This window comes from Tenrec ecaudatus, chromosome 13, assembly GCF_050624435.1.
Source record: "Tenrec ecaudatus isolate mTenEca1 chromosome 13, mTenEca1.hap1, whole genome shotgun sequence".
Lineage (NCBI taxonomy): Eukaryota > Metazoa > Chordata > Mammalia > Afrosoricida > Tenrecidae > Tenrec > Tenrec ecaudatus.
This window is the reverse complement of record NC_134542.1, coordinates 20194385-20219066: the sequence shown is the minus strand read 5'-3', so window position 1 is coordinate 20219066 and position 24682 is coordinate 20194385. Positions and strand designations below refer to the sequence as shown.

General features: G+C 52.2%; 1 protein-coding gene and 1 pseudogene across 1 annotated transcript in view; both read left to right on the top strand.

Moving 5' to 3' along the window:
- LOC142424469 (putative thioesterase PNKD) overlaps positions 1 to 24682 on the top strand; it is a 32044-nt gene that overhangs the window by 2592 nt on the left and 4770 nt on the right. The window contains exons 2-4 of the mRNA XM_075529713.1: positions 23624 to 23739; positions 23841 to 23953; positions 24427 to 24485. Coding sequence (XP_075385828.1) covers positions 23624 to 23739; positions 23841 to 23953; positions 24427 to 24485 — 288 coding nt within the window. The remainder of the gene's footprint in view (positions 1 to 23623; positions 23740 to 23840; positions 23954 to 24426; positions 24486 to 24682) is intronic.
- LOC142424471 (zinc finger CCCH domain-containing protein 15-like) lies at positions 20860 to 21928 on the top strand (annotated as a pseudogene).

Below are 24682 nucleotides of genomic sequence, written 5' to 3'. Positions count from 1 at the left end.
CCAGGTGACTTTGAACAAGTCGAGGATGTGAGTGGGGTCTGGCTGCTGTCCCCAAGCAGTAGAGCAAGAGGAGCGTGCCAGCAGGTCTAGGCAGGAGCCCAGATGCCCTGTGGCAGGGACCAGAGGATAGCCAGTTGCCCTGCGGTGATAGCATGTGCCCAAGGAGGCTGGAACACCTGTATGTGGCCCTGGCTTCCTGGCTCAGTTTCCCTTTTGTTTTTCGGCCCCCTCAGTCATTTTTGCAGAGCAGCGCCGAGGAAAGCCTGTGTCTGCAAGGTGGAGGCCAGTGGGGACCAAGGCGTGACTCGAGGGGCTCAGAACGTCTTGCAGACCTGGGGACACAGGCACGGAAGTTGACCAAGTGAGCTCTCTCTGCCCCTAAGCTTAGGGGATTGGCCTTGACCCTGCCCACCCAAGTAAAACCAACGGCCCTTACTTGTTCCACTTTTGCAAGAGGAAAAAGACCCCTTATCTGGGTTCAGCAAGGCCCACTGACTTGATTGCTCGTGAGGCTAGTGTTCAGACCCAGTGGTCCTTGGGTGAATGGGCCACCTGCTCATGGTGCAAGTGGAGGCCAGGTAGAGACAAGGAGCCTGGCAGCAACAGGCAGGGGAGCAGGCTCTCCTTTCCCACAGGCCTCGGGGGTCATGGAAAGCTACAGCCCAAGTTCTATGCTCCCCCCGCCTCTGGCCTCCTGTCCTGGCTGTTGCCCCAGACCCACTGCTGCCAGGCTCCTTCTCCTGCTCCAAGCGCCTGACCTACACAGTGGAGTTCACACCCCTCACCCAGACCTGCCTCCATCCGAATCCCAGCCTCAGAACCCTTACTGCGCGCCTCTCCTGGGGCTTGTCACGTCTCTTCCCTAGGTATCTGCCTGTCAGTTTGTTACTCTATTTCCAAATCTGAGCACTTCTCCCCACCTCCCCTGCCACCACCTCGTCTCTCACCTGGTCAGGTGGTACCAGCCTCCTCCCATCCCGACACCCTAGAAGTACTCCCCACAGCACCCAGCAGAAACTGAAGATTAAAGCAGAAACAAGTCACTTCTCTTCTGGCACCTTTCCGCCCTCCCTGCCCCTGCTCACCCCCCAACTCCACTTTGACGACCCCCACAGCTCGGGTCTTGGCTGCCCTTCAAATCCTCCCAAGACCTTCCCACCGCCATGCTTTCCACCTGCTGTTCTTCCATCCTTCCTTCAGGGTTCTGCTCCCAGTTCACCCTGTTAGAGAGCCCTGCCCTCCTGCCCTGCCCTGCCTACCCCAGAGACCCTGGACCCCTTCCTCTCACCCTACCCTGCTGATGGTGCAGAACTCCACGAGGACGGGTCTATTTGTTGATCATTTGTCTCCCCGGAACTTGAGTGTGCAGTGGTGAGGTAGTTCGCAGTTGGGTGGCGATCTGAGTGGTCAGCAGTTTGAAACCACCAGCAGCTCTTTGGGAGAAAGACTGGGATTTCTCCTTCCGTCAGCAGTTACAGTCTCGGCAACCCATGGGGTCGTTATGAGTCGGCATCCACTCGATGGGAGTGAGCTTGGTTTTGGTTTTTGGGTGGTGTAGTGGTTAAAGGTTGAGTTGCAATCCACAAGGATGGCAGTTCGAAACCACCAGTTGCTCCAAGGGAGAAAGATGAGGCTTTCTACTGCTGTGAAGAGTTACCATTTGATATGAATTGTACGAGCCTCCAATAAAATGATTTTTTAAAGAGTTACCATTTTGGAAACCCACAGGGGCTAGTCTGCCCTGTCCTATAGGGTGGCTGTGAGTCACTATGGTGGCAATGAGTTTGGTTTTGGGGATTTGGGACTTAGAGTGAAGAGCTATGGTTAAGCGTTGGACTGTTAGTGGAGAGGTCGTTGGTTTAAACGTACCAGCTGCTCCACGGGAGGATGAGTCAGTCTGCTTCCAGAAGGTTGACGTCCTCAGAAACCCTATCTGTTACGCAGTTCCAGTGGGTCGCTGAGTTGGAATTGACGCAAAGGCAGTGGGTTGGGTTTGGGGTTGGGGCTGAGCCAAGGAGGGGAGGAACGGAGCCAAAAGAAACAAGTGCAAGCCCTAAGCAAACCCAGGGGCCTGCCTGAGCCCCCTGCTTGGGGGCCTTGGGTTACAAGGAAGAAGATAGAGCTCATCCAGGCTTCCTGGCCAGGCCGGGCCTGAGACACACTGGAGAGGCCAGCCTCTCTCTGGCCCCATCCAGGCCCTTGGCAGCCATTTGTCCGTCCCCACCCCCTTGCGAAAAGCCAAGCCTCCTGTGGAGGTAGCTGCAGAGTCTTGGACTCGCATACCACCCCATTGCTCCTTCTGTGATCCTGGGGGCCAGCTTACACTCTGCCAGTGAGGCCCTGCCCTGCCCCTGGGTATAGGGAAGTGCCCTCACCCCCACTCTGGCAGCCTCAGAAACTCTCAACCCTTTGCCCCCCTTCCCCCCACCCCGCCACGAGCCATTTTTAATCTGTCTCATTAGCTTTAATTTTGTCAGCTTTGAGTAGGCAAAAAACATAGACCTTTCTTCTGAAGCAGCCTGAGAGCAGGCCCTGGCTGCAGTAGAATTCTGTGTCCTGGGTTTTGTTTCACAGAATGTCCTGTCACTGGTCCACTGCAATGGGCACCCTGGGTCCGGAGGGGGGGTGGGGCACAAAAAAAGGAACCAAAAAATGTCCCCTGACCAGGGGCATCAGCACGCACACGCAGAGCCCCATGATCCTGCCCCTTCTGCCCTGCTGGCCTGAGGCTGGGCCGCAAGGCTGAGCTAGAATTGGCAGCTGAAAAGTCCTCAGGCCCCTGAAGCTGCTGGGAAGGAGGAGGAAGACAAGGCCCACTGTACGGTCTGTGCTGTGTGCCCCAGAGAGGGCTTTGGGGGAGCCCGAGTCTCATTGTGCCCAGCCAGCCTCCCCCCCGGGCCTCCCTTGGGGCTGGAGGTTCAGTGAGGCATGGCTTGACAGGTGCTCCCTGACCCCACATTTGTGTGGCTGCCCACCTCAAGCACGAGTAGTTCTCCCCGTCTCCCACCTGGGTCCCAGCAGACCATACAGGAAACTGTTATCTGCGGTCAAATGGTAGTGGGTAGTTCTGGGGCCAAAAGTGCCAGGTCGGAGTCTGGGAAGAGGGGTGGAGAGGGGGAAGGGAAAGCCAGAATCTTCTTGTCCCAGCAGCACCCCCAGATTATTCCAGCACAGGCAGTTCAAGGCCCTCTTTTGGGAGGCTCTTTTGGTAAAGCCTAACCTTGTAGCCCGGCCCTGAAACCTTGTGGCACCGTGTTGAAATCTCACCGTAGGCCTGCGGTGTCAATGCCCACTACTGTTTCCAGGGCTCCCCTGTGTTCCCAGGGAGGGGGAGAGGCTTGGTTTTACAGAGAGGGAGAGCACCCCCAGGCCCTGATGACTTGCTGTATCTCACCTCTAGTAGTGGACAAAAGGAAGTTGTCTCTGGCGGGCATAACCCATGGGGTAAGGTCCCCGCTGGTCTGGAGCATGCTGGCCCAGGAGACAGGCGATCTCTGCTTCTCTCAATGATTACCTCCCCTCCCATTTTCCCACCAAGGGTCTCTGCTAAATCCTTTTCACCTTCAGGCTCACAACCCGACTCATGAAACCAGCCAGCCAGAATTGGGCACCACGAAGATAGGCTTAAGGAGGCCTGGTAGCATCGTGGGTTACACATTGGGCTGTGACCCTCAAGGTCAGCAGTTTCAAACCCCTGGCCGCTCCAAGGGAGAAAGACAGAGCTTTCTATTCCAGTAAAGAATTAGACTCGCAGAAACTCAGACAGTTCTGCCCTGTCCTGGGGGTGTGGCCAGGAATCAGATCAATTCCATGGCAGAGAGAGAGAGAGTACTTGCTAGGGTTGTTTTTGTGTGTGTGTGTGTGTGTGTGTGTGTGTGTGTGTGGTGGTAGTGGGGGTGGGGCTAATAATCCTTTTCTGGATTCGGATTCCAAACTAGGTGGGAAGAAGAGGCAAGAGGAAAGGTTTCGGGAGGAGGTGAAGGAGACTCCAGGCTTAGCTCCATATACCACTGCCAGAGGCCACATAGGAGCCCTGGGCTACAAGGGGTTTGAGAAGGGCTGGAGTGGGTCTAGGGGGCGGGGGAGGGTGCTCTCAGCGGAGGGCATGTCATCCATAAGGGACTTCAACCTCCTCTCCTCGCCAGTCCCATCGTTGCAGCTCAGCCCAGGCACCACTGCCCGCACATGACAGCCCTGCTTTCGCTTTGACCCACAGCTTATGATCTCTGTCACCGACTGATCCACCCGCTCCTCGAGCGTGGCAGTTGGCATAAAGAAGGAAGAGAGCGTGGACATGCCCTGGGACAGCACAGCAAGTCCCCATCTGTGCTCTCTCTCCAAGTATTCACGTTGTGGCCCTTGTACCGCGAAGTGATCCCACAAGGTCCACTCTTGATGATAGTGCTGGTGGCGAGGGGCAGCGAGGGGTTCAGAGAAGGGAAAGAAAGGCAGGGCCAAGTTGAGGAGTCCAAGCCGGTGATGCCCTGGTACCCCCATGTACAACTCCAGACACATAAGGCCAACCGCGGCTGCTCAAGATTCTGTAGCACAGGGTGCCCCATCCACATCCAAGGTGCCCAGCTCGCTGACCCTCTGCAGAAGGCTGCATGTGTAAGGGCAGAACCTGGAGAGAGTTCATGGCATGCACCAGACCCCCCAAGTTAACGACCCAAAAAACGGCTAACACCAGAGTTCCTGGAAGCCCAGGGGCCGGGTCTGCGTCATTGTCACTGCACTACTAGATCCTTTTTCTCAGAAAAGTATCCCAGAGGAATTGGCTCTGCTTCCAAGGAGGCATTCATCGCCTCCTACCCTATCATTTGCGGCTTGGCGAGCATCTTAGCTGAGTGTGGACTTGGGGGCCAGCTGCCAGTACATGGGGCTCTGCCCCACATTCAGGACACTGGGGTCCTCAGCACATGACCTCCTGCTTCCCTCCCAGGCTTGCATTTCCCTGTCTGTGAACTGCAGCTGGTGGCCATAGCACCTGGCATGGGGTGTCCTGAGGATGGCAGGCATCCACTGAGCTTATGACTTGTTACCTGCTCACAGGAAGGGCCTAGGAAAGCCTCTGATGATCCTGGGCTCTGGAGAGGTGGCCCAACCTGCCCAAGGTACAAGGTACTCTCATCTAACCCACACGCAGCAGAAGCTGTTGTATACCCTGACTGCAGAGGCCTGGTCCCACGCTCCTTCCACCCCCTCCCTGGGCCCTTCCTCTCTCCCCTCCTGGAGCAGAGGCCAATCATCAGGCCTGCCTTGCCAGGAGTCTCTGGGTGGGTTTAGACTTCCTTAATAGCCCAGTGTTGTACCCTGCACACCAAGCCACGGCGGCTCCTGTATCCAAACCCTGGGGCGGGGTGGTGGGCGAATTGGGACAGAGAGCTCCAGAGACACTGCCCCACCCATGCCCCTGGGGCTAGGTGACCTGCTTCCAGGAGCACCCTGCTTGACCAGATCTGTGAGGCCACTGAAAAGGAGGCAAAATGTCCCGCCAGGCACAACATGAACCACACAGTCAGCAGTTCACTTATTCAACTCTTTAACACCCGTGTCCCGCAGCCCGGATTCTGCTAGCCACTAAACCAGCATTGTTGCTCTGAAAGGTCAGCAGTTTGAAACCACCAGCTGCTCCGTGTTTCAGTCTCGAAACTCCCAGACAGCTCTTTCCTGTCTCTAGGGGTAGGCATTGACTTGATTGGCAGTGAGTTTGGTGGGAACCTCTGTGTCCCCAACCCTGTTCCCAAGATAACCACTTCTAAACTGAATGTTGACCACCCATTCACACAGTTTATTTTACCACATTTCCCTAAACCGTATTTGTCCATGATGACTTTGTATGTTTGGACGCCTTTGGTAAGCATCTGAGCATGTGGTGTGTGGGGGGGGGGCAGGTGGGGGAGGGAGGGGGAGGCTGAGTCTGATTTCCTCTGGCTACACAAAGGCAGAAGGAAAACCCCACACCAGCCCAAGGCGATTGCCGCAAGGCTGGAGTCAGACATGCCTCCCCACTCCAACTTTGCTCTATTCTGCCTCCAGCCATCCTCCCCATCCCAAAGCGCTACCCTTCTGTGCTGGGTTTGCTCATCCGTCGCCAGGCCACACTGAACTCATAGACAATGCCCAGGATTATGGGGCTTGATTATTTCCTTAGCCATGCCAGCAGGCTCTCTCTGATCCTAGGCCTCTCAGCTGCATGGCCCCAAGACCTCTGCCCTGCCCAGACAAGGGCTGCAAAGTCCCTTAACCTCTGGTAAGTGCTCAAGGACACCCCAATCTGCAAGCTGTCCTCCTGCTGGGAAACACCACCGCTCATCCTACGGGCTGGGAAGCCCTCTGCTTTGTCTCGTGGTCTCAGTGCCGCAGCTTTTAATGCCTCTGGTACCACCTCCACTGCAGGCCGGTCTCTCACCCACACCCCATTGTGGTCATGGAATTTGTTACAGGCTAAACCCCCCGGTCATGGAGTTCCTCTCTGTTTCTGGGATGGTTTACTTTGATATCCCGTGGAAGGACACAAGTGACCACCCCCCTCCTTAGAATCCTCTGCACGTGACGGGAGTTAGAGAGACTCTGGAGAGAAGACGCACAGAGAGTGATTGGACTTCACTGGAGGTTTTAGACTTCTTCGTTATGTCCTTTAGCTTCAGCCATGTGTTCGAGGCTAGTGCATGTTGGAACCCGTTGCTCTACACCATCTGTTTTCCTGGCCGCATGGTTTTCCTCAGTCTGAAGACGGCACCGTTTACTTATTAATTCTGCCCACTGAGGACTATTTGGGAGTGTCATGAATTAAATTGGGGTCCCCAAAAGTATGTGTCAGTCCAGCTGGATCGTGATTCTCCTTGGGGTATAGGTATGTCATGATGTCACCATCCTCCATGGTGTCATCTGAGGGCAGGGTCTGATAATCAGCCCAAAGAAGGTTGGGTGGGATCCAGCACCCGTCCTCAGGTCGCAGCTCTGAGTGCATGGAAGGGTGGTTGCCCTGGGGGTTAGCCTGAAACATTTTATCTTACAAGAGATAAAAGGGAAGAGAGGCAAGCACAGGAGGGGCCTGGGCTACCTGCACTAAGAACCTTCTAGACTCAGGCAGGTCAATGCCAAGTCATGGAGAAGTAGACAAGGGATGTGTAGCCAACAGATGTTGAAAAAAGATAAAGGCCTTCCTCCATTGCTGACAGAGAGCAGGTGCCCAGAACTTGGATTTCTTGTCAACTGGACTGTGAACAGATAAACTTGTGTTTGTGAAAGTCACCCACATGTGGCTCTAGCAATTCTGGATACATACGTAGACGGGGCGTTCTGCTTTGTCACTCTTGGGAGTGCAGGCTTCTCTCTGGGTAGGGGATTGAGTGTCTTGCTTTGGTTCCAGTTCACGAAGGACTTACTGGGGGTCGAGCCCTCCTTTCAGCAGCGGGAGCTGAGCCGCAGGCGCATTTTGAGCAGGAGCCTGACTCAATAATATGTGGTGCTCACGCACCTGAAAGGCTGCCTTCGGGGTGCAGCTTGGATTGGAGGCAGAGAGGTGGGGGAGGTGGCTCTGTCTGGGCCTGTATTCCAACTGTGAGGCCCCATTCTCCAGACGAACCCTTGTGGTTGGCCCAGAGGACCCAATGCTGGTCACTTCTCCCCTGGGGAGAGTGGAAAGAGAGCAGGTGACCAGGGTGATGACTGGGAGGCGGCTGGCAGGCAGAGGGAGGAGGAGCTTAGTCCCCGAGAGTCATGTGGAGAAGGAGCTGTCAGAAACAGGATGCCCTGGGCCAGTGTCCTTGCCTCACTGGATCCTCAGACTCCTCCCTCCCTCACCGGGAGGCCCTCACCTGTCCCTCCTCCTACCCACAAGCCAGGCTTCCCAGGCTTCTCAAAAGGATGTCAAGTTCTTCAACCACCCACCTTTCTCCAAATCCAGTGGGCTCTGGAGGCCAGGCCTGTCACCTCCCACCCGGAGGGAGAACTCAGTAACCTGCGGCCACCTGCCACACAGACCTCCCCACAGCAGCCCAGCTTTCAAAAACCCCGCCTGCAATTTTCCACCCCTCTCACTGAGGCCTACACCCCTGCCCCTGCCCACCCTCCTCAGCCCCCCTTCTGCCTCGCAGCCCGGCCTGATCACCCAGAGGCCTCCCTGATGTTCCTGAATAGGCCACACGTCTGCCCACCATCTGTGGCCTCGTCTCTCTGCATCCGTGTCCAGCTCCAATGGTGTCTCTGTCTCCTCTCAGGCTTTCTCCTCCCCAGCACGTCAGCCCAGCTCGAGTTCCAGTCCCTTGGTGATTCATTCATTTTCGGTCGGCTCCTCCTCAGAGACAGAGAGGAGGTGGCAGGCGCTCTGCTTACGCTGCGAGGCTGCACAGGGAAGGGCCAGCCATCCAAAGCCAGCAGCCCCTTGCCAGGGGGGAGCTGTGATCGTCTGCTTCCGTCCAGATGACAGCCCTGGAACCCCCACGGGCCAGTTCTACTCTGTCCTTTAGGGTCGCCAGGAGTTGTCCTCTACCCCACCGAAGTCTTGGGCTCGGGTGTTTCCTCTTTCTGAAAGCAGGCAGGCAGGTGGCACAGGGGCTCGTGCCTGGCAGCGAACCACAAGGCCATCAGCTTGGACCCCTCAGCTCCTCTGGGACAGAACCCTGACTCCAGGGAGATGTGCAGAAGCCATGAGGACTCAATGGAGCTCTGGGGGCGTGGTGCATTGCACACTGGGCTGCTAACAGGATGGTCAGTGGTTCAAACCTACCAGCTGCTTCTCCAAGGACAGATGAAGCTTTCTGTTCCCATAAAGATGTACAGCCACGGAATCCCCTGGGGCATTGTGGTCACTCTGAGCTGGAATTGACTTGATGCCAGTGAGTTGTGAGTGGAAACTCTATGGGCAGTGCCCCCATGTCCTTGCAAGGTCGCTGTGGGCCGGGATTGTCTCGGTGGCAAGGGTTTTTTGCTCTCTCTATCAGGTAGCACCCAAAGGTCCTTGTGTCGGATATAGTAGAGATCATCCTGATGGTGACAGTGGTTCTCTGCAGCTTCATCTTGATCACCATGCCACCCAGAAGGTGCCCTGGAATGGAGACTTTTTTTTACCAGTGAAGGGACCATCAGTGTGGGTGCCCTCCATGACCCTCCTTGGCATCGGGAAACCCACACTGATGTTCTCATAGGAATTCGGGAGTCACTCCTTGCCAGCCTCTCCAAGCTGGACCCCCATGTTCTGAAAGAAGCTCCGCTGCCTCTAAGCATGCTGGTCTGATGTCCTCCAGCTTCCAACGCCCCAGAGGGGCGCTTCATCTGGTTGCTGCTTGCTTCATCTCCACTCCGCCCTAGAGGGACAGAGCAGTGTTGCCCTTTTCCAGGTAGGGAAACCGATGACTTGCTCAAGGTCACAGAGCTAGGAGTGAGTCAGGACCAGCACCAGGGCCCCTGCACCACCCATGGGCAAGTGTCGGGGAGAAAGGAACTCCGTGGACTGTGTCAGGGCACAGAGGAAAAGGTGATTGGTTTTGTTTATTTTCATTTTTAAAACTCTTCCTTTTGCGGTAACATCAGGCTTGCAGAAATAGTGCAGAGAATTCCCACACACCCTTCCCTCAGCTCCCCGAATGTGAGCGTCTTTCATGACTTCAGCTCTAGGTGTCAAAACCAAGCGACGGCCATTGTCCCAAGCCTCCCACCTATGATCCAGACACGATCCAAAGGTCTCCAGATAGCACACCACGGCCCGCTCCCAAATTCACTGCGGATCCCACGCTGTTTTGTTGCCGTGGTCTCTCCACCTGGGACAGTTCCCCAGGTGGTCTGTGCCTTTCGGGTTCTGCCAGCTTCGGAGTGGAGCGTGCTGTCTGGAGGCTTAGTGGCGGGTCCCTCGGTTAGGACGTGTCTGCTGTTTTCCAGGGATAAGTTATGGTTATGCATTTTGGGCACACATGCCCCAGAAGTCATGCTGCATGTACCCTCTTCGGGGCTTCAACTCACACGGCAAATGATGTGTGTGTATAATGACCGGCAAGGCGAGCCTGGGTCATTTAGTGAAGATGCAGCTTGGCAGGTTTCTCCCCTTCCTTGTCATCATAGGTTACAAATAAGATCCATCTTTAAGGGCCTTTTATTTTTTTAAATGAAACTTCTAAGGAACCCTGGTGGCCAGTGGGCTGTGCATTGGCTTGCTCCTCACTGTCCTTTCCTGCCCTGTGGGGTCGTTGTGAGTTGGAATTGACTCGATGGCAGTGGAGAGCGGGGATGACATTTCACGTACTGGTTTTCCATTCCACGGTTCATGCACACTTTGTTTCGCACCATTCCTTCTTTCCCCTCCCTTCCGGCCTTCTGAGCGCTATCCCCTGGCAGATGCCTCCCTGGTGGAATTTCTCACTCTATAGGCCTGTCGCTTCTCTGCCACTGTGTCCTACTGTAGTGGCTTTTGTGTTGTGATGTCGGGCGCTGTGCCACTGGTATTTCAAATACCAGTAGGGTCGCCCTTGGCCACCAGATTTCAGCAGCTCGTTCGGACTGAGGACGTCGTAGGAAGAAGGACTAGGCACCGGCCTTCTGAGGGACCAGGAATAGCAGCAGACGGATAGAGTGCTGGCAGGGAGCTCCTCCAAATAGGACTGGGAAGGAGCTGCCCTCTGAGTAGAGCCAGCCTGAGCGAGGGGCTTGGCGAAGCGCTCGGGACCTTCCTTTGCTGCTAGGCGGAGGCGGAGGAGAAACAGCTGCAAACAGCCATTAATAATCCGAGCGTGGAATGTACGAAGTAGAAATAATGAAAAATTAGGCTTTCTCAAAAATGGAGCATGTAAAGATGGATGTCCTAGAGCTGAAATGGCCTGGTACCGGCTCTTTTTAATCAGACAAGTCTATGGTTTACTATGTTTACTATGCTGGAAATGACAAATTCAAAAGCAAAGGTATGTGTTCATCTGCAAAGAGAACATTTCAAGATCTATTTTGAAGTAGAATGCTATGTGTGATGGTTTTATTTTTTTAATCATTTTATTGGGGGCTCGTACTACTCATCATAATCCATCCATCCATCCATTGTGTCAAGCACATTTGTACATTTGTTGACCTTATCATTCTTAAAACATTTGCTTTCTACTTGAGCCCTTGGTATCAGCTCCTTATTCCCCCTCCCCGCTCCCCCTCCCTCAAGAATCCTTGATAATTTATAAATTATGATTATTTTGTCATATCTTACACTGTCTGACATCTCCCTTCACCCACTTTTCTATTGTCCAGCCCCAGGGAGGAGGTTATATATAGATCCTTGTAATTGGTTCCCCCTTTCCACCCACCCTCCTGGTATCGCTACTCTCACCACTGGTCCTGAAGGGATCATCCACCTTGGATTCCTTGTGTTTCCAGTTCCTATCTGTACGAGTGTACATCCTCTGGTCTAGCCAGATTTGTAAGGTAGAATTGGAATCATGATAGTGGGGGTGAGGGGAGGAAGCATTTAGGAACTAGAGGAAAGTTGTATGTTTCATCATTGCTAAACTGCACCCTCACTGACTCATCTCCTCCTTCCATAAGGGGATGTCCAGTTGCCTACAGATGGTCTTTAGGTCCCCACTCTACACACACCCTCATTCACAATGATATGATTTTTTGTTCTTTGATGCCTGTTACCTGATCTCTTTGACAACTCGTGATCACACAGGCTGGTGTGTTCTTCCATGTGGGCTTTGTTGCTTCTGAGCTAGATGGCCGCTTCTTTACCTTCAAGCCCTTAAGACCCCAGACACTGTATCTTTTGATCGCCGGGCACCATCAGCTTTCTTCACCACATTTGCTTATGCATCCATTTGTCTTCAGCGATCGTATCGGGAGGTGAGCACACAATGATATGATTTTTATTGTAGAGATGGTTTTATATATAAATACATACACAAGGAAGTCGTGGAATAAGAGATATCATTGCTGATGTTAGATGGATCTTAACTCAAGTAGAGGATAACAGACATGTTTACTTGTGTTTTATTGCCTATGCAAAATCATTAGACTGCATGGAACATCACAAACTATGGATGACTTTGAGAAGAATGGGCATTCCAGAACACTTCATTGTGCGTATGCAGAACTTGCCTATGGAACAGAACAAGGGAATCCTGCATGGTTTAAAGACAGGAAACGTGTGCGACAAGGTTGAATCCTCTCACCACACTTATTTAATGTGTATGCTGAGAAATATTCAGAGAAGCTGGATTATATGAAGAAGAATGTGGCATCACGATTGGAGGAAGGTTTATAGCAATCTACAATATGCAAATGGCACAACCTTGCTCGCTGACAGTGAGGAGGACCTGCAGCACTTGCTGATGAAGCTCAAGGACGGCAGCCTTCAGTGCGGATGACAACGCTACGTAAAGAAGATGGACAACTCCTCACAGATGGACCAAGAGGTAACATCACAGTAAACGGAGCAGAGGCTAAAGTTGTCAAAGATTTTGCCTTGCTTGGATCCACAGTCAATGCTCATAGAAACATCATTGGGGGAACCTGCCTCACCAGACCTCGTTTCTTTCTTTCTTTCTTTCTTTTATTTTAATTAAAGACCTCTTTAGAGTATTAAAAAACAGAGATGTTACTTTGAGAACTACGGTGCGCCTGATCCAAGCTATGGTATTTTCCATCGCCTCTTATGCATGTGAAAGTCAGACACTGAATAGGGAAGACCAGAGAAGAGTGTGCACTTGAACGGCGGTGCTGGAGAAGAATGTTGAAGACAATGAGCCGCTAAAAGCACAAGGTCATCTGTCTTGGAAGAAACACAGCGGGGTGATTCTTAGAGGTAAGGATGGCAAGACTTTGTCTCACATACTTTAGACATATTGTCAGGCCAGTCCCTGGAGAAGGACGTCTGTGTAAAGTAGGGGAGCGGTGAAGAGAGGAAAGCCCTCAACAAGGTGGATTGACAGCGGGCTCAGGCATGGGAACAATTGTGAGGATGGCACAGGACCATGCAGCGTTTTCATTCTGTTGTGTATAGGGTCGCTATGGGCTGGAACCAAGTCAAGGCACTTAACAACAACAACACAAGGAAGACCAATTAATGCAAATAATATTCACATTTATGCACCAGCCACTGAAGTCGGTGATCACTAAAGTCAGTGATGAAGAAATTGACTTCCATCGACTTCTTTAGTCTACAACTGATGAAGCATGCAAACAAGATTCATTGATAATTACTAGCTGATGGAATGTGAATATTGGAAGTAAAGAGATAGAAGTTGGAAAATATGACCTGAATGATAGAAATGAAGCTTGAGATTGCATCGTGGAATCTTGCAAGACTAATGACTTCATTGCAGGTACCTTTTCCAACAATACACATAAATACTGGCTACACCCATGGACCTCGCCAGATGGACTACACAGGAGTCAAATTGACTACACCTGTGGGAAGAGGGGATGGAGAAACTCAAGATCAGCAGCCCAAATAAGGTTCATATGCAAATTCATGCTGAAACCGAAGGAAATTAAAATAGATCCACGAGAGCCAAAACGCAGCTTTAAACAGATCCCACCTGAATGCTGAGGCCATCTCAAAAACAGATTGGACGCATTGAACACTGACTGACGACCAGGCAACTTGGGGGGGGTGACATGAAGAACATCATCCATGAACAAAGCAAAAGGTCACTGCAAAGATCAGAAAGGAAGGAAGAAAAGACCCAAGTGGGTGTCAGAGACTGTGAGATTTGACCTTGAACCTAAAGGAAATGGAAGAAATGATGGAAGAGACCTGACAGACCATTTCCAAGGGCAGCTCAAGAAGACAAAGCAAGCCATTATAACGAAACGTGCAAAGACCTGGAATTAGAAACTCAAAAGGGAAGAACACCCTCCCCATCACTTGCCAAAAGAACTGGAGGAAAAAAATTCAAGCCTCTAGTTGCAAGGTTGAGAGAATTCTATGGACAGAATGCCTATGGTACCGTCAAATGAAGGTGGAGGGAATCCATAGAGTCTCTGTACCCTTTGTTGTTTTCAGTTTTTATTTTTGTTGTGGGTGGGGGTGGGGTGGGTTAAAACTTGACTAGCAATGTTGGGATGAGAAGACAACTCATCGTTACTTGGATTTGCATCTCTTGGAGGGCGAATGATCCTGAGCTGTTTTCTTCATGCTTGTTGGCCGCCCGAATGTTTTCTTTGGTGAGGTCTCTGTACCTGCCCATTTTAGATTTGATTTTAAACCTCTCATTATGAATTGAGCGAGGGTTTGCAGAGCAGTTTGTCAGCCTTAACACTCAGCAATCTGGGTTCCCATTGGTCTCAGCTCATCCATTGCGCCCCCCCCCCCCCGTTGTTTCGCCACCCATTCCACCTCCTTCCTCACTGTTTCCTGTCCGGGTCCTCCTCCTCCCCTAGCAAAGGTGTGCACATCGCTATTGTGTTCTTGTTCTCCTGTCCAACCAATGAGCCCGATTTCTTTCGTGATGTTGTGTTTTCTTCCACATGGAGCTTCATGCCCCATGGTCTGTTAGTCTCTTGGAGTAATTAATCATCTCCATGTAGCTTTGGTTTTTTGGTTGTTTTCATTTTGACAGTGTTATCGACATAAAATTCACATGTCATACAGCTTCATGGTTTAAGTGTATGAAACAGCTCTGCTGTGCTGGCTCTAGTTTGCATCACTCTTCTCTCCTCTGGACGAGAGAGGCCACGAGTTGCACCTCGGATGGCTGCTCACAAGTTTTGAAGGCCCTAACAGCTCTTCACGAAAGTACGACAGAGACCTTGTGGACCATGTCATGCCAATTGACCTTGACACCAATTGACCTTGGTGTCCCCAGAGACTAGGGTCCTGAGTTCCCAGGCCCAGCGACTCCCTCCCTCAAGGTGTTGGGTTATGTCTAAGAAGTTTGCATCAGGTCTTGCCCTGTATGCGCCACCCCATTCATGGATACAGTAATAGCGAAGGAAAATGTGCGTGTACAAGCACCTCTGTCAGACTGGTGTGTGTTTGTGGGTTTAGACCCGCTCGCCCTCCCACACCATTTCAGCTTACGAGCCTATCCACACATCCATCCACAGGTCACTGTTACTGCAGGGTCGTGGATGAAACAATATGTGTCTCTGTTGCCTTTGACTCCTGTCCTCCTCCCACTCTCTTCCCCTCCCTGCCTCCATTATTTTTGGACAATCTCCCTCTTGTTGCTTATTGCCTTCCCCCTTGTCCAGGGTCTTGAAGCCAACTTGACTTCCTCTTCATTTAGAAGTTCTATAACTACACTAGTCCCTCTTCTTACTTTAAAAAAAATAACTTTTTGATTGTACGTTAGGTGGCTTACAGGACAGTGATGGTTTGCATTCAGCAGTTCACACACATTCTGGTCCAAGTCCTCCCTTGCAGTCCCTTCAGAGTACCATTGCTCATCCTAACTTTTCCCGTGTCTCTTGCTTCCCTTCTCCTGCATTCCCAACTCTGCGTATTTTGCCCTTGGTTAATGGCTGCCCTTTGGATCTTAAATGATTGATGATTCTAATACAGAGGCCAGTTCAGTTCCAGAGCTCAAGGTCAAGTGCCAGTATTCAGGGTCCCACCTGATTCCATCTAGCCCAGTGGTTCTCAACCCGTGGGTCTCGACCCTTTTGGGGGTCGAATGACCCTTTGATAGGAGTCACCTAAGACCATCAGAAAACACATATTTCCGATGGTCTTAGAAACCAAGACACTGTACCTCTATCCTTCTCCAGGCAGGTCCGCCCACATGCAGCTACGCCCATGCTACACCATGCTTCAAGACAAAATTTCATTTATTTGTCATTAGAGATAAATATTTCCACAATCTATAATCGCATAATGTTTTTGTGATTAATCACTATGCTTTAATTATGTTCAATTTTAATTGGTAATTATGTTGTTATGTTCAAGATGTAATGTAAATTCATCCTGCATTTCAGATATTTACATTATGATTCATAATAGTAGCAGAATTACAGTAGCAATGAAAATAATTTTATGGAAGAAAATAATTTTATGGTTGGGGGGTCACCACCACATGAGGAACTGTCTTAAAGGGTCACGGCATGAGGAAGGTTGAGAACCACTGCTCTGACCAGTAACTCTCCCTTAGAGTTCTCGCACCCTCTCTCCAGGACCGTCTACTGCGATCCCTTCCAGAGCAATTGGGAGCGGTGATGGGGCTCCAGCTAGTCCGGTGGTCTGAGGGCTGTGGAGACTGATGTGTGCATGGCCCTTGAGTCCATTAGACCAATCATTGCCATGGGAAGAACCCTGGTGGCGCTGTGGAGCAAGCACTGGACGAGTAGCGTCAAGGTGGGTGGTTCACACCCACCAGCCACACTCTTCTCGGCAGACAGATGAGATATCTACTTCCATAAAGACTGAAAGCCTCCGAAACCCTCTACGGATCGAGGTGCATTGGAGTTGCCTCGATGGCAGCGGGTTAGCTTGGCTGGGTCTTCTGATGTGTGTCACTTCTTTCCTGTGCACAGCAAGAGACCAGTAGTGGCACCGTAGATGGCTGCTCATGAACTTTTAAGTCCCAGTCCTTGGTGTCCCCGCCCCCCCAGGCTGAGGTCCTGCAGGCTGCGCCTCCAGGCTCAATGAACTCTTTCCCTCAGGTGATGGTTTTGTCCAGCTTCATCATAACACTGTCCCGTTTGGTCCACTCCAGTCATGGGCACACTTGCAGCACACCTGCAGATAGCCCCTGTCAAACATATGGTCCATGCGTGTACACCCAGGCTCCCTCTGCCCCTGCTGCCCCTGTGTGTCCATGCAGCCATCGTTCTAGAGCCGCACGGTCGCAGGGTCGTGTCTGTCTCAGTATTTGCCTCTTGCCAATCTCCCAGGTCCTCCCTGCCTCGTCATTTTTTCCTGTCCCCCTCTCACTGTGTACTGCCTCCCCCTTCACCCAAATCCTTGAAATCTACTTGACTTCCTCGCCATCTGGAAGTTCCATAACTACACTACTCCCTATTTTTACTTTTTAATTGCCTTCAGTTGTCTGCATTAGAGATTAGTAGCTCTGGTTTCCTAATTCCTGCCTTGTATGGGGTGTTCTTGTGTGTGGGTTTTTTGGATCTTCCTCTAGCTGGGCTGACATCGGGGAAGTGTTGTTATGCATGCTCACCTCAGGTTGCTGTCCGCTCTAGTTGGCTCTCTGAGAACCAACCCCCTTTAGAGTCTCTTGTACGGTTGTTCGAGTGTTTACAATTCCTTTATTTCTGGAAACGCCCTGATGTCACCATCGTATTTGAGGTCGTTTTGCTGGCCATCTGATTCTTGGTTCTTCTGCCAATCTTCAAATTGGATTGTGTACCTTGTTGCTGTTGTAGTGTTGGTGTTTTATATAAAGTTTAGAAATGAATCCCTTATTCTAGAGGTCGTTACCTGTGTTCTCTTTGTACTCCTGTGATGCCCAAAATGCTTCCTGTTTTAGGACACCCCAGTAGTCTAGCTTGACTTCTAGACTTGTGCGTGTGCATTTTGTTGTTGTTGTGTTGGACAGTGCATCTATCCATCATATTGTCCAGGGCCCCAAAGTGTGGCCCTGCTTCTGCTTCAATGATCATTCTAGTTTTCATTTACGGGTTTGGTGCATCTTGAGTTAGCTTCTGTATGTGGTGAGAAACGTAGGCCCTACGTATGTCTTTAAGTAGAGTCTGTAGGTTCTTCCTGGGGTTCCCTTGAGGGCAAAGAAGCCCAGGTTGCACGGTGGCACCAGCTCCCGGTGGGAGGAAGAGGAGGCTGTCGGCTCTGACAAAGCTCTGCTGTCCCAGAGCCCAAAGGAGCAAGTCTACTCTGTCCAGTGGAGTGGCTGTGGGTCCAAATCAACCTGATGGCACTGGGTTTTGATTGTGTGTGTGTGTGCAATAGATATATTGCTTTTTTATCTCAAGAAAAGGCTCACGGGACACAGGCTGCCAGCCGAGCTCAGCCGAGCAGCTCTGCCCACGTGGCATCGTCACATCCAGCCTGGGTCCCGACAGCAGAAGGCCATCTGTCATCTGGGAATGTCTGCATCACCGTAAAGATGGCTCAGAGTGACAAACCGCATGACACGCACACGCACAGGCACGCATGCACGGCACACACACACAGGCATGCATGCATGCACAGACACAGGCACATGCAAGTTTAATACAAACCAAAAGCCTAAAATAGACTCTAGCTCTTCAAAAAGACAAAGAAACGGCTCAAAGCCTTTCCGTGACTTAAACTTTTTTTAGGTCCAGCTAGAGAAGATGCTGGCAACAAAGAGGTTGCTGCAGGGAGGATGACTCCGTCATCTCAAAATGAGAGCACATTTACATTAACATCCGCGGGCAAAGACAGGCTCCGCTTCTTAAGTAAGAAGTGGGCACGCACTGCAATAGCTGATGAGGCTGGCACCAGAGACTATGCAAACTTCTTCTTTCTGCACCAAACCCAAACCATACTCACTGCCATCAGGTCGATTCTGACTCACAAGACAGAGTAGAACAGCCTCTTTGAGTTTGTAAAACGATACATCTTTATAGGAGTAAAAAGCCTCATCTTTCGCCTCCAGGGCGGCTGGTGGTTTCAAACTGCTGACCTTCCCGTGTGTATGTAACCCACTACACCATCAGGACTCCTGGTTCTTCCCCAGAATTCCTGGTGATCCGCCAGGGTGCTCCCTGGGCAGCAGGAACTCTCTGCGTGCTGTTGCATGGTCAGGGCTGGGTGAGAGAAGAGACTGAGCTGGTCTAGGAAAGCTTCTCAGCCTAAGGAAGCGAGAGGAAGGGCCTCCCAAGGCTCAGAGGCCTGGAGGCTGGGCCCTGACCCTGATTCCCTTTCAGCAGAGGGGCTAGATCCACAAAGGACCCCACCTTTGGAGGCTCTGCCCTGTTTCTCCCTCAGAACCAAATTGTTTCTACCAAATTTTCATGGAAACCTTGGTTGTGAGCAAATTATTCGCTGACAAATCAGTTGTCTCTTCCCTAAGGACCTGAAGAGCAGCTGCCCCTGTCCAGGCCCCCACCCCAATAGCCATTTACAGTCAATCCCTGACGATATTGGGGGGCCCTGTCCTCCACACCCACCCCTTTGACTTTTATCCCTCTCCCTCTCCGCTTACAACCCTGAGCATTCAGGGCCCCACCCCAGCCTCTGTTTCCCCTTTGTGAAGCAAGGGTCTTACACAGATCCTTACTAGGCTAGCCACATAATTTGCAGGGCTCACTGCAAAATGAAACATAGGAGCCCTTACTCAAAAATTGGTGCAGTCCCAGTGGCATAGTGGGTTACCCATTAGGCTGCTAACGGCAAGGTCAGCAGTTTGAAACCACCAGCCATTCCCTGGGAGAAAGACGAGGCTTTCTACTCCTGTGAACAGTTACAGTCTTGGAAACTCTCAGGGACAATTTTACCCTGTCAGATAGAGCCGATATGAGTCAGAACGGGCTCAGTGGCAATGAGTTTAGAACGTTTTTGCTCAAAAAGCAGGAGGATAAAGTACTCTATATAAACTGGAAATAGAAACGTTTTTTTCTTTGGGAATTTTTCTTTTGATCTGTCGTGGTGTTTTAATTTGCTATTTAATATTCCAAGTGAAGAAAACAAAAACTAGAGTTAACTTATCGGCATGGATCATACGGCTTACCTTTTTATTGTACGGCAGCTCCGGTGGTCCTCAAGATCAGCAGTTTGAAACCACCAGCCCCACCTCGGAAGAAAGGTGGGGCTTTCTACTCCATAGAGAGTGACAGTCTTGGAAACTCACAGGGGCACTCCTACCCTGCCTGGCCTATAGGGTTGGTCTGAGTCTGTCAACTTGGTGGCAGGGAGTGTCGGCTTTATCTCGTGCAATGCCCATTTTAAATGCAACTGTCAGACTCACTCACTGGAGTTGCACAATTCAGATGTCATCACTCACAGGCTCCCCAGGCTTTGTTCTTGGCACCTACAGAGAAAAGGCCGCAAGACACTTGCTGGGCAGTTTCTCACACTGGTGGATGGGTGTCCATCCTACCAGCACCCTCTCCCTTTGGCTAGTGACTGGGGCATGAAGAAGGACCTTCTTACTCTGTCACCACTTGTTGCATTCATGCTTGGCTAAGAGGGCAGCCACGTGAGTAGAAAAGAGGGTACAAGGACGTCTTGGTGGCCAGTGTTGTCAAGAGCCATGCCCCTTCATGGTTCGTGTGAAATGAACTCTGGCTGAACCAAAAGCGCAGCTCTCATACCCCAGCCTGTTGTCACTATGAGGCTTGCTCAGGGTCACCCACCAGGAACCCACTGCAGTCGGTGCTCCTGGGCCATTGCCCACGCCGGCCGGGTCTGGGGAGGCAAGCAGTGGAGGCGACCCACAACTGATGTGCGCCCCTCGGTGGGCCTGCTCCACTGCCCCACAGACTGGACTTACAAGATACAGGTTCAGAGATAAGACCTGCCTACAGGCCGGCGACAACAGCAGAGCATGTGGGGCCCTTCTGAGCCCAGCCCGGTGGGACCATATGATGGTCAGCACAGCCAGCCTCGCCAGACAGCCAAGGAGGAAGACGGCTCCTCCTCCAGCAGACCCTGCTGCTTCCTGCCTCACGCCTCTGCCTAGCGTTTCCGCTACCCCATGGTGGTCCTCAGGGCCTGGTCCCTGGCCCAGCAGCATCTGCCTCTCCCAGGCACTTGTTAGGAACACACATTCCCAAGCCCAGAACGCTGGTCTTTATCAAGTCCCTTGGGTCCTTTTAAGGACCTCTGGTGGCATAGAAATGACCAGTTAGGCTGCTGACCACAAGGTCAACTGTTCCACATCACCAGCTGCTCTGTGGGATTTTCTGTTCCCATAGAGTCACTACTGCACTTCTGCCACAGGGCCAGAGCCCCTGGCAGTGTCCAGATGCCATGCTTAAGTCGGGCCCATGCCACCTGCCTCCACAATGCCCCCCAAGAAATAGGATCAGGGTGGAGGCAGCGAAAAGGTGGACCAGAGGAAGAATGACAGGCTCATGGAAGACCAGCACTTCTGGTCTAAAGAATCAGGAAGGACAAAGCAAAGGAAGTTGATCAGGTTAAGTTTGGTCAACAACATCCACATCAGGTAGCACCAAGGGCACCTGAAAAGAAATCGAAGAAGGATGACAAGAAGAAAGAATGACAGGAGCTAAGTGAATGATCCAAACCTCTTGCTGCTGCTCAAAAACTAAGCACAGGTGCAGACCCCAAATCTGCATGGTTTGTGCATTCTTCAAGCAAGGGCAGTGCACGGACGGATAGAAGTGTTCAGTTCTCTGGTGACTTGACTCTGGAGGGAAGATGTGAAGAGCAAAGCGTTTACAGAGACCCCAGAGATGAAGGGCTGGGCACAGCGACCATGGGTGACTGGGAGGAGGAGACACTGGGAGGAGGAGACACTGGGAGGAGGAGACACTGGGAGGAGGAGTTGTGAACCAGATGCACCGTGAAGCACGAAAGGAAAAAAAAAAACACCTCAAAGACTGTGTGAGCATTTCCTGGAAGCTACTGAAAATGACAAGCATGGCCGTGGCCAGTTTGGGGTACATCCTGGAGGGGGTGATAAGTGTGTGCATCATCACACACTTCCTTCCCCCTGGATCTGTGTTGAGAAAAGATAAAACGAAAGAAGAGCAAGAAGATGAAATATCATGGAAGATCCCATGGAAAGAGAGCATTCTGCCCGAGGTCCCAGTGTTACTCAGATCAGCCTGGCAGCTTCTCTGGCACGGAGACGAAGGGCAAGGCAGGAGCAGAAGGGTAAACCTGAGCATGCTCCAGAAAGAAGAAAAGCCGCTCAAAGGACCAGTGACCCGAGGGCGCGAGGCGTTTTGGAATCTCGTCCTGACTGGCTGGTAGGAAGCAGAGGACACCCGTGACATACATCAGGGAACCAGTGGTGACGAGGCTGAAGGCAAAGGACAGTCCAGGAGATGTCGATGAGATAGTATTACCGTAGTCAGTCTTGAAAAATTCGGCACGTAGACTTCAGAAAAGGAGGAGACTAATTAAGCAAAGCTTCCAGAGGCAGGGCAGAAAATGGAGGAAGACGTGACTCGTAAAGAGAAGATCCCGGGAGAGGCGCAGGAACACGGAGGCGTGGATGCTGTTCCTGTCGATGAAAATCTTTCCCCTGGGGAAGACTTGGAAGGACCAGAAGAGGAATTAAGCACGCTTGACTTAGAAGGACAGCAAACAAGTGAATGAACAAGCGAAGTCAGGTCAGCCGAGTTGAGATTGACTACGGTAATTTTTCCACCTAGAATTCTCCGGCAGACTGCACTTACGTACCACGCTGCCTCTGGAGGGCTCACCCTCTCCCCCAGAGAAGGGAATGTTCTCCCATGTCTGCTCCCCTGACTCTGACTACATCTTAGGACGCGCAGCGTAGTTGGTGGCCAGTGGGAAAGGATTGCTTGTTGTAGCTGTCCGCTCAGGTAGGCGGTGCTACTGCTGTTCCAGCTTTTGGTTTTCCTTGGGCTCGTGTTATTACTAGGAACAAGAGAAGTCTAAATAGAAAACATCTTCCATTCAAAAAACAAACAAGAGTTACAATCGCGAAAACCCACAGGGGCAGTACTACCCCTCCCTATGGGGTCACTCTGGGTCCACTGCACTCAATCGATGGCAGTGAGGTGGGAGGTTGTGTTAGACAGAGTTCTCTCGAGAAACAAAACCAGGACACTTATGATGTTATGTAGATGAATAGATATAGATATGTGGCTAGATATACACAGCATGAAGGAATATAACAGCAAATTAGTCCGCACAGTAGTACAGTGGGCTCAGTTCAACTCAATTCCATGGAACTGTTAATAATATACTGGAAGTTTTTCAACTCAGGAGGGCTGTTGGGTCCAAGGTCAAGGGAGCAGACAGCTGAGTCATCTGTGGAGAATGAAGACAGTCTGGCCACAGGCTGCAAACAGCAGGGCAGGTCACCAACAGTCAGCCAGATGATAGGATCTGACAGTCCCAAGCTCAAACGAGGTATACACCAGCAACGGATACATCGTGACGAAGCAGGTCTCGAAGGAACCTCAAGCGCTAGTGATGGTCCACAGGTTGGGTATCCCACAGGTAGTGTAGTACACAAATTAAGGCAGAGAAACAGCTAAGGTAACCGCATGCCGGTCCAATCACCAGAGAGCAAGAGAGGCAGGACTTGCCGAGCCATTTATCTCTGTCCTCCGATCAAACTGTGACCTGATTAGTCCCACAAGTTCCTACTGGCCAGACAATAAACCTACCTATCACAGTGGTGGTGTGAGTTATATGCACTGGACCGCCAGCCGCAAGGTCAGCAGCAAAACCACAAGAGGAGACTTTCTACTCCCGTAAACAGCCAGTCTGGGAAAGCCCCAGGGGCAGCGCTGCCCTGCCCTGTAGGGTCTCTCTGTGTGGGAGTTTGGTCCTGTAGTTGTTTGGCGGCGTGGTACTTACTCACCTCACTCCAGCCCCTTCATTGGAAGGCTCAGTCCTCACCCGCCTGGGCCCTTCTGTGAGTCCATCGGTTCATGCCTGCAGCAGGCTCTGGGCATGTCTGCGGGTTCTCCATCTTGTTCTGAGCAGGGCAAACAGAGGGCCCACAGTAAGGGTGGGTGAAATGGTCCCCAGGAGGCCCTGCGGGGCTCACACAGGGGCCGAGGGGAGCAGGAGAGGGGCTGACCCAGACTTTCCCCCTTGCAGGTACAGCCTGTACACGCGCACCTGGCTCGGGTACCTCTTCTACAGACAGCAGCTGCGCCGAGCTCGGAATCGATACCCCAAGGGCCACTCCAAAACCCAGCCCCGCCTTTTCAATGGTGAGCCCTGGCCGCCATCCCTGCGACTGTGCCTACCCACCCTGCCCACTCCCCTGCCCCCACCTGCCCGCCATGCCCCACAGCCCCTGTCTGCCTCGCAGGAGTGAAGGTGCTTCCCATTCCAGTCCTCTCCGACAACTACAGCTACCTCATCATCGACACGCAGGCCCGCCTGGCTGTGGCCGTGGACCCTTCTGACCCTCGGGCTGTTCAGGTGAGGGAGGATGTGACACAGCATGGGAGAGGGGCTAGTGCCCAGGGGGTGGGGAGTGGGGTGAGGGGTAGGTGGATGATGGTAGAGAGGGCAGAAGTCAGGTGGGGTGCCAGGGCTGAATGGGGAGGGCTGCTGACCCCAGAAGTGGGCTGGTGAGTTTTTGGGGTGGGGGTGGGGCTGGAGGCCGGCGCCAACTGGCCTTATCTTCTTCCCTCCCTGGGTCAGTGTTTACGGCAGCCGTGTCCTCCCATTTATCATTTCGCTGCCTCCCTGTGTCACACACGTGTCCAGCCCCTCTGCTGTCCTCTTCCCCCCCTCCCCCAGGGACCCCCGGAGAGGGCTCGATCATCCCCCCTCCCTTCTTTCCTGCTTCCTCTCCTTTAAGCCCCCTGCTCCCCTCTCACCCTCCCCAGCATCGTCTCCCCTGCACCTCCCGCTCCTCAGCCTAAGTAACCCCTCCTCTCTCCCACCAGGCTTTCATCGAAAAGGAGGGTGTTGCCTTGGTAGCCATTCTTTGCACCCACAAGCACTGGTAAGGGGCTGGGGTGGGACTGGGGCTAGGGGTCTGGAGGCAGGAGTGGCCCAGTGAGGTGGGCGGCGGGGATCTGGCGCTCAGGGCGGGCAGCACAGGCCTTCTTCCTGAACTCACTGGGGTGCCCGCAGATAGGGGGGGCACCAGGCCTTTCCACAGCCCCACATCTGGGCTCCTGCAGACCCAGGGCAGGGCAG